The following is a 10,161-nucleotide window of genomic DNA, read 5'->3' as shown; positions in this document are numbered from 1 at the left end:
GTCAGGGGATCTGATATTTGCTGCTTCAAGTCATTCAAGCGATTGATTCCCTAGTCACCAATTTTGGGGAATCAGCCAGTCCCCAACCTTTTCAGTCTCATGAAAACCTGAAACTGCAATATTTGCAGTGATCCTGTCACTTGTGACACTACCCATTCTCAATTAAAAATACCAGTTAAAAAGGCGACTATTGATTTCATGGAATCAACATAATAAAGAGATATCTAGTGGACTACTGCGATAAAAGGTTGGGTCATAACATAAACTGTGATAACAAAAAAAGATAATTGGTCATTAATTATTTTCCAGAAACCAAATGGCTGTGAATTAAAATGAAAAAGGTCATGTACGTATACAAAGAGGATTCAATATAACAGCAGGTACAGATATTTATGGAATAAAATTACATGTTATAATTTTAGAGAGCCTCCACAATCAGCCTCTCCGTAAGAGCTTTGGGGAGTCCCATCACGCTGTCCATTGTTCCTACCTGTACACAGACAGCACCAATTGATTTCAGAAACCAAGTGGCCAGACGGGCCCATTCCTTAAGGTAAAATTTGCTCAGTCAAAATATGTATTTCAGGGTGAACTTTTGGCAAGTTAGTTCACTCATTTGACAGCGGAGGCATCAAAATGCTTGTAGATGAACATGCTAAAGCAATTCATGCAGCAGGTTACTCAGGATCCTGAACTCAGATTAAAAAGTATCAAGCTGCTAAGATTTGACCTAGAGTCCTTTTCAATTAGCATTTTTTTATTTCTAAATGGGGCAGCTTTCATTTTATGATGATTCCCTGTCTTCTGACAGGTTTTCTCTTTTAAACACCGCAAAAGGACACGGAAAGCATGGCATCCAACACTGCTACTATATTTGTGTTTGCGTTTGCCAAGGTTCTGATTTCTTGATTTGCAGCCCAAGTTAGGGGTATCAAAATTAACAATTGAACTCTGATTCAGTGAAAGAATCATAAAGACTTTGTTGACAGCATAATGTCAGAGGAGGTGGATGAGGCTAAATTCCACATCAATGCCATGCAGGTATGACTAGAGTGACTGTACGGCATACTGCGAGGCATCTACTATCTAGATTTCTTTTGTAATGTGAAGAGTCATGCAATATAAAAGGTCAAGAGTCAAGATGATGGAAGGTCACTTGATGTAAGCCGTTAGATTTGATTCGACCTCGGCTGTTGGTTGAGGAGGTGGATGGCTAAATATACCTCCACCCCTTTCATTTTTTACTCACTCCATCTTCTAATCAATAAAGAATTCTCCAAGTATATATGTGTCTGTGTGTGTGTATCTAAAACGTTAGCCAGCTTTTCCTTTCACATGTTAATGAAATGTTGATATGTATATGCATATCCATTCTCTGTTGCGATCTTTAGTTGAAGTGTTGGTTACAAGGAAGGAATAATACAAAAAAAAAAAAAAATTCAAAGAAAGAAAGAAAGAAAAGCTATTCAGAAAAGTGCATCTTATTCTTTCAAGTACAAAAAATCTAGAAAGGTTAATGATTTCAAGATTAAAACAACTTTGTAGTCCTTTTAAAACCGACACACATTCACACACTCGCTGCAATCTAGCCCTCAAGATCTCACTGCCATACCTCTTATTTAGAACACACAATCACCCGATAGAAATATAGAGACTAGGAATAGAAAAATAGCAGTAAACACACCAAATTTATCCTGGTTCAGTCTCATAAATGAGACCTACATCCAGACTGCCTTAGGCCTATGAAATCTCCACTATCTTGACAATCTTTACAGCAATTACATGAACTAGAAAAGTCTTCTCTTCTTCCCGAATCTAAAACCCTAGACTGCCAAGAGAAGAACACCCCAAGAGAAGTACAAAACTCTCAGCCTAGCTCACCCGCACACCCTTACAAGATATCCCGAGATTTCACCCTTACAATACCGAGTTTTCCCAGCCTCTATTTATAAAGGATAGAGGCGGGCAAGGCAGTTACAACTGACTGCCCTAACTGACCGGAAACCCATTTATTTAATGGACGGCTATAAAAAACCAGAAAAGAAAAAACATTACAATAGAAGAACTTTTGCTAACAGATTTATACAAGAAATTGAACCTAAGTACATAAACTAATCTAACACAAATGTCTTCACAAACTTTATAATCAAAAGTTTAATGACAAGTGATTTGGATGAACTGACCCAGCAGAAACCTAGTCACCCGCACGATGGGCTCAGCAGTATCTGCTTGTCCGCACTTCATGCCTTTTATTTTTTTCTTTTTTTCTTTTTTTTTTTGGTTTATCAGAAAACAGTGTTTCTGCTGTACGGATATAGTTACCATTAGGAATGAGCAGAAATCATGAAACTAACCACTTGTTTAATGTAAGGTAGCATCAAAGGATGTTCTGTTATCAAACCCCCAGCAACATTGAGAATCATCTCCTCCTCAATCTGGAACCGCATTAAGGTAGAAATACATATTAACTTGTCAGTTTATCAAATAATGCAAGAAAAATTACCAATTACAATGAAAATACCAGGTTATCAATGACTTGATCTGGTATGGCATGGAAATAGATCTGCAAGTCATCACAAATATCATTTTAACACATGATCCATAAATGCTCAAATGATTCACAGTGCAAATGAAACACGAAGCAAACATCAGTATGAGTAAATAACAACCCTTTTTTCATGCAACAACAACAATACCAAAGGCATAATCCCACTAGAGGGGTTGACTATCTTTGTCCATGGCCAGATCTTCTATAAGTCCGTGTCATCATACCTAAGAGATGACTGGGGCACTAGAATATAGTGATTTTATCACAAACTTCTTCCATTCCATGCCTAAATTGGTGGGGAATTGTTCCATTACATCTGCTCTCCTCACAGGTGCATCTAGTGATTTTTGCTGCAGGAGTCCAAACTATTTATAACTACAATAATCAAAAGCCTTGGATACTGGAACCATGGTTCTTAAAAACTTTTATTTAAGGCCTCCAAGTTCTGACTGCGGATGCTGAAATACCCATATAATAAATTGGACAAACATCTTGTGTATAAGGATATTTTACTTTTACCCATAAAACAAAATATAGAGGACACCAGAATAAGTCACTGCATAATGAATACAAGTAGAACGTACCTCCACTTTGTCCAAGTCTCCTTTCCTAAAGCCAGTTCTGAGATTAGTAACAAGAACAGAACTCACTGTTGCCGCACTCCCACCAGAATAATCTGTAATATGAATCAGAAAACCAATGAAAACCATGAATTAGAATAACAAGAAAATCAAGGTAGAATCATGAAAAAAAAAAAAACCTTTGATGAATTGGCGTGCTTCTTCCTTGCTTGATGGCTTTTCCCTTATTGTACCCTCAAATACAACCACCTTAAACCATTATCAAGTTAACAGATACAAGATGATCAAATTTTAGTTCTTGACAAATAGGGAAAGGTACATTCCTATGTTTCAGGCATGTTCATCACCGTACGACCATTTATGCACAAGGATATTGTTATGTCCAATCCAAGAAAGTGAGCCCAAGCCCAAGATAGGCCCAAGAGGAAGAAGTCCAAGGAGAGAAGCCTGGGAGACCTTTTCAACAGAATAGTCCCCTTGAGACTCTCTCAAAGGCCACTCTCAAGCACCCTCCATGAGGGTCTCCCAAGATAGGCCCAAGAGGAAGAAGCCCAAGAGACCTTTCTGACAGAATAATCGTTGGAAGACTCTCCTGGAGGCCACTCCCGGGTACCCCAAGGAGGGTCTCCCAAGATAGACCTAAGAGGAAGAAGCCCAAGGAGGAAAGCCTGGGAGACCTTCCCGACATAATAGTCTCTTAGAGACTCTCCTAGAAACCACCCTTAGGAGACCCTCTAGGGGGCCTCTCCTAGATCTAAGAATATGTCAACTCACCTATGATATCTATGCCTAGAAATTTGAAACAAATGATCTCGAAAGATGTGGACACTCTTCCACAGTTCCAACTATCAACTTTAGCATCTATAAATAAGGAGTGATTCCTTCAATCGTGGTAGGACTAAAACACTACTTAAACTATATTTCTCTTGATCTTATATACTATTCTGCAGAGACTGACTTAAGTATCGAAGGGCCTACACGGGAAACAACCCGTGCCCCTGATCGTCTTCTGTTTTATAGGTCTCCCAGAGACTAGAGACCGAAGACGAACACTCTTCCACAGTTACAAATTTATATTATTGTATCTTGATAACAACAAATATAAAATACACACATGCAACTCATATCCAATAGATGGTATGATAAAAATAACTTGTGTCACATTGACTTGGGTACCATGATCTAGTGAGGATGAGGGTGTTTCTGCATTTTTGTTAGATTTTTTTTAAATCCTTTAACCTCAAGATTTTGATACAAATATGTATATGTAAAAGCTGGTACCAATAGTAGAACACATTGTGAACAGTGAAACATTATGTATATTGTACAATTTTATAAAAGAAGTTAACATTCAGAAATGTACTCTAAATTAATGGAACTTAAAGAAAATATTTTATATATATATATTATCAATTTACGTGTTTAAACTTCTCTTTAGTATCAAAAGGAGTTTCTCTTTCTTCAAATATTGCTAACGGTTAGAAGATCCAATAGTCTATTTTGGATAAGGGTATCCAGAAAATCCTATACCTTTACCCTATTAATTCCTAGTGGACATGGGTTTGCAAAAGGGAATGCAAGAGCCCATGGCACACAAGAAATAACCACCATTTTTTAAGCCATTCACAAAATTGGAAAATATCAAATAATTGATTTATACCTGATCACAAGTAACTAAAACTGATGCTTCGGCATCCTTCTGGAAATGACCAATGGGAAGCTTTGGTATGATGGCTTCTGCCTGATAAAAATCCCATACTGTAGGGTGAGAGCCAACTTTATATCCAAATTGACAGACAGTGGAGAAGTTCTAGAAAGAAACACAAAAACGTGCATTTTTATCGGATAATAAAATTATGTACGTAATAGTCTAGAGAGTGATATAACAGCATGCATCATATTATGATTAGAAGTATCATCTACTTTAACTGCTTGAAAGATTCAAAATGAAATAAAATCATGCTTTGATTTCAGGTTACCTGCTGAAACAACTTGGATGGAATAAAAATACACTTCGCGTATCATGTAGAATACTATATTATCAGTGAACAAGCTCTGTATAATGGACTAATGGAGTAATTGAATTGAGAAGACAAGTGCCAGCAACAAAGTGTATTTAACCCATGAGATCACAAGGCTACAGAATTCACTCTGTGTGCATAAAATCCAATATAAGATGACATATGAACATAGAGAGCTCTCATACTTTAATTCAGATCTAATTAAAAGAAACAATCATCTATATTTCTGGAGGAATTGGATTGAAAAGACAACTGCTGGGAACAAATTTTATTTATCCGAGAAAAGGTACCAGGCTAGATAATTTTCTCCAACATTTATGGCATTCTTGATGAAAACTAAAAATTTAACCCTAGATGGATGCTAGCAACATCAGTCCTGGCTGCATGTTTTCTCTTTTTGGGAAGTAACATATCAGAAATATGGCATTTGAGCCATGGTCAACTAAGCATTAAACATGGATTGTTGTTCCACTTTGTAGGTACACAAATGACAAAGAACCTATGTTTGAACTGCCAAGGTAAAAGCAAAATTTCTTTAAGAAAAAGCTCCTTCAAGGTGCAATGCTTCATCAATAATATCCTTTCTTGGTTATCAATTGTTTGAACCCTTAATGTGATGCTATCAGCCTGAGATGCAATGCAATTTACACTTGATCAACAGAAAAGACTGGAATAGAAACCAATTTACATCTCAAGGACAATCCACATAGAAAAGATTGGCAAACAGAAGGCAATTAACTAAGTGCCCCAATGCCTATAAAGGATAGCTCAGAACTACATGGCTTAGAAGAGCAGACATGAATACATGATCATGATTCAATAAGCTAAATAGAAAACATATAAACAGAAATGATAAAGAAGCTAATCACACACATAAATGTACAGACAAGATAAGATACAATATAGAGCCCATTTTGCAAACAAGGACAGATAACAACACATAACACTATGTTCAAAAAAATTCCTTCACGTGTTTTGATAGCATAGGATCTTTCACCTGCTTTATCAAAGGATAAATGTAAACTGCTTCCTGTTGTCAGCAGCAAAAGGCAAAAAAAAAAAAACAAAATCCTGCTTATTTTCTTTTGCAACATTCGGTTCTATGGTTATTATTCAAAAAGAAAATAATGTACCTTCGCCTCTGCAAGGGCCACTACCAACTCTTCTGGCTTTTCTTTTCTAATACTTCTCTCATCTATGTCTGCAGTCTAAATTATAAGCAGAGTTAATTAACTGAATCTCGAATATATACCAGCAACTGGAATCAAATATACCATGACTGTGAAGTTATATCCCATCTCAGATAATACTTTCTGTCGGTGAACTGAAGATGATCCCAAGATTATCTGCAGAATGAAAAAATGCTTATAGGAACAAGCCATGTAGCAAGTTTTAGTATTTAAATCTGAACAGAGAACTTACACAGAATTCATGTGTATTATTATTTATATGCATCAAGTGGTTAAAAACTAACTTTATTTTCTTCTGGAAAAAAAAAATGAGAACTAGACAAAATTCATATTCAAAACAAATATAATAGAAGGAAAAATCAACCTAACTATACTGACTTCAGCACCTTTGGCAAAAGAATTCACCTGGCATGCTCTATACACTTTTGTTAGATAGTATATCCATAAAATTTCCTGAAATATTAAAGACTGCAGTAATTTCTCCAAAGGAATCATTATTACATTCTCTACCAGAGAACTTATGGATGCACTGGAGGCCCAAAACATACTCATTCTGAAACCAGTAAACCCATAATCATTCTTAAGGCACCAAAGCAATGACAGAAACAGCATTAGAACTTTATAAGCTGCTGCTGCTGCAATTACATTGCCATCATGAGGGTGTTGGTTTCTTTTTTCTATGCTTCCTTCTTTTTTTACTGGATTGTCTCACTTTATTATTTTCTGTTCTGCTTCTGAGTCTTATTATCTGAGAACCCAAAAAGATAAAATAAGATCAAATAAAGAGGTACTCGGCAATGACAATGACCCAGATAATTATTAATTACACATGGCACATTATCCTCACAAAAGAACATGGCCGAAGATTAGGCTACTAAAGACACTCGATGTTGAGTCCCATAAGGTTAAAAACTCACTACGTCAAGAACCAATTAAAGATTTGGGCAATCAAGCATCAAGTCAGCTTCCACCCATGTCTTCCCAGCAATAAAAACAACAATAATTCTATGATGAATCAAATTGAAGAGCCTAATAGTGCAAAAATAAAATGACAATGCAACAACCTAGAAAAAGAATTTTGAGATCAATGTACGATTAATTCTTCACATAGACCCCTTGACAGAAAAACGAAAACAATCTTTCTTGCCCTCTGCTTAGTTCTTGGAGAGAACGTGATGAATGGAAAAAGATAGTTAAGAACTATCCAATATTTTGCTTGCTTCTCTCTGTGCTTTCTCGGGAAACAAACGGGGTTCGGCTATCGAAAGGGAAGAGCAGGAAAATGCTTGCAGGGCAAGGTAAGTACCTTGAATTGTGAAGTGTTGGCAGCGGTCTCCATCTTTTGCTGAAGCGCTTCTGCTTCTGCAGCAGTGATTAGTGCACACTACGAGCCCTCGTTCAAACCCTAATTACCGATATTCTTCTTCAAAGGAGTTAAAATGAGCAAAGGTCACCAGGCCACACAGTTGCAGCACTGAAGGGAAATATGATGAAATAATAAATAATCAATTTCTGGGCCTTCAAATTAGGGTTTGAATGCAAATAAATTTGGGCAAGAGATCCATCCAATCACGTGAGGCGTGTGGCTCTAAATTTATTAATATCTTTAAATCTATATTATTACAAAAAAAATTGAAAATATTGTTACAAGTTTTAAATTTAAAAATTATCATTTATCAAGATTGATTTTTGTCCTTTTAAGACGTGTGAATTTTCTATTTCATCACTTATTTTTCTTGCCAATTCGGTTCATAAATAAATAAGATTAAATAATAACAAAAAATAAATAGACTTATTTTTCATCCTCTTTTATGTGATTATTATATATCTTTTTGGGCCTTTCTTTTTATTATAATTAAAAATTAAAAGCATGATTTTCTCCACAAATCCAATGCGAATTACCTTAAGAGGGTCTTTTTCATGAAGAAGTTAGAATTTAATTGAATTAGATAGATGTGGACAGTACTGCAACTAAATAAACATTTTTATTTTTATTTCTTTTATTCTTGTAATATAAACTAGTTAGAAGCAATTTTGCTTCGAAATTTTTGGGTAATTATTAAGAAAATTTGATACCTATTAGTGGATAAACTCAGTAACTAATCAATAATTATATAAATATCAATAAATGTTTGCCCAATTTTGTACGGGCAATTTTAGATAATTATTACAAAAAAATTTATGTGTGTGTTGACAAATAAACTGAAGGAGATTGAAGATTTATTTTATTATGTGATAATAGATTAAAATAGATATTACAAACATGGCTAGCTAAGATTTGAATCTTATTAATCCCGTCAACTAAAATTATCAAATTGAGTAGATTTTTATTGTTTAAATATTAAATTAATATAAAAAATTAAAAATATTATTTAAACACTTAATTATGATACTTTTATTCGTATTTATGTATTGATTGATGTGTTGTATATTTATAATTATATAATATAAAATACGATATTTGATCTGTTGTCTGTTTCAAACAATAATTATATTGTTTGACAATTATGTGACATTGTCCTTCCCCTCATTTCGCCTATCCACCTCTTGATTGTTGCCTTGACATAATAACGTCAAATAATAGATCAAATTCTTACAAAATACAACTCTCCTTATTATCAAAAATCACAATTGAATGTTTAAATATCATTTACTAAAAAAATATCATAAAAATAAGAAAATACTCCAAATTGAATATTTCTTCCATATGTAGTTAACAGGCATCCATTACAAAGAAAAACGAAAAAGAAAAAAAAAAAAAAAAAACTTACATAGAAAACAGTAATAAGTCACAATATGCAGACGTAGTTAGTGACTTATATCTTAGTTTGGTTACATGTACCAAACGAGCAAATACATTGCATTCAAAACGGAACTAAACAAGAAAAAAGAAAAGCTTAATATCACAGGATATATCCCATATTCTTGTTCTTTTGGCCTCTCGATTTGCTGTTTCAAGTCGAATTGTAATGGACCCTTGTGCCCATATCCTCGTCTTAATTAATTTCCTTGTAGCTTCAGATACCTCAGCCTGCATGGCAACAACAGATCAGAGAGAAGAAGAAGAAGAAGAAGATATATATATATTATGGAAATTAATGCAATATGTATATATGTACCTCTGTTCTTCCTCCATGAAGTTATTAAAGGGCTTGTTGGTGGTGGTGGCTGGTGGGTTGTAATTGGGCAAGGGAATTTGTCCAGACTCAATCTGCTTGATGTCCTCCACAAGCATCTGATAGTGCCTCTTCACCTCCTCCACCGTCTTCCCCCCGACGGCCCTCGCCACCTTCTGCCACCGCTCCGGCTTCCCCTCGTCGTACATCGCCAGCGCATTCTCAAACAGCTTGTTCTGCCTCGCCGTCCAGCTCGAACTTGAACCCGCCATTTCACTATAAAAGCCACACTCTACCCTACGTTCCCTTTAATTCTATTCTAATCTATACGTACTGCGCACAGCGATTATATGTGGTTCCTACATATACGTATACATATATATACACACAGAGCTCAGAGAGAGAGAGAGAGAGAGAGAGAGAGAATTACGGGGCGGTGTGGGGCGTACTTTTTGTAGCTTTTCCTGGAAAATCCGGGGGGAGAAAAGCAGGTGGGGGGTTTTCTTTTGAGGTTAATATTGCCAGCGAATTGCCGTTGCCGATGAATTTTAAGCACGTTAAAGAAGAAACGTAAAATGTGGGGTTGGGGAAGAGACAACTTCTGCTATAAGTTTTTACGTCCAAGGAAAGCGGTTTCGGCGGCTTCGATTTTCGCTTTGTTGCAAGTATAACGTAAAAAACGTCTCTTCAAAGGCGGGTCCAGAG

The 10,161-nt window shown here is 35.7% G+C and overlaps 2 protein-coding genes across 6 annotated transcripts; both read right to left on the bottom strand.

The window, feature by feature from the left end:
• Positions 1-271: 271 nt before the first annotated feature.
• Positions 272-7,840, bottom strand: LOC127799264 (uncharacterized). Of its 5 annotated transcripts, none has more exons than XM_052333126.1 (9): positions 7,647-7,840; positions 6,425-6,496; positions 6,284-6,358; positions 4,790-4,939; positions 3,309-3,363; positions 3,133-3,224; positions 2,522-2,563; positions 2,355-2,435; positions 272-490 (listed from the first exon to the last, which is right to left on the bottom strand). In XM_052333126.1, exons 1-9 carry the CDS (start codon positions 7,677-7,679, stop codon positions 419-421), a joined length of 672 nt encoding a protein of 223 aa, XP_052189086.1. In that variant the 5' UTR covers positions 7,680-7,840; the 3' UTR covers positions 272-418. The 5 variants fall into 5 exon arrangements, with proteins under 5 accessions (XP_052189086.1, XP_052189085.1, XP_052189089.1 ...); XM_052333125.1 differs by having other exon boundaries at positions 3,309-3,378; positions 7,647-7,839; XM_052333129.1 differs by having other exon boundaries at positions 4,790-4,870; positions 7,647-7,836.
• Positions 7,841-9,088: 1,248 nt separating this feature from the next.
• Positions 9,089-9,967, bottom strand: LOC127799266 (protein RADIALIS-like 4). The gene is made up of 2 exons (XM_052333130.1): positions 9,460-9,967; positions 9,089-9,371 (listed from the first exon to the last, which is right to left on the bottom strand). Exons 1-2 carry the CDS (start codon positions 9,726-9,728, stop codon positions 9,341-9,343), a joined length of 300 nt encoding a protein of 99 aa, XP_052189090.1. The 5' UTR covers positions 9,729-9,967; the 3' UTR covers positions 9,089-9,340.
• Positions 9,968-10,161: the final 194 nt, after the last annotated feature.

The sequence above is a fragment of the Diospyros lotus genome, chromosome 4, assembly GCF_014633365.1.
Source record: "Diospyros lotus cultivar Yz01 chromosome 4, ASM1463336v1, whole genome shotgun sequence".
NCBI lineage: Eukaryota > Viridiplantae > Streptophyta > Magnoliopsida > Ericales > Ebenaceae > Diospyros > Diospyros lotus.
The sequence above is the reverse complement of the archived record's forward strand: the minus strand, read 5'-3'. Positions and strand labels throughout refer to the sequence as shown.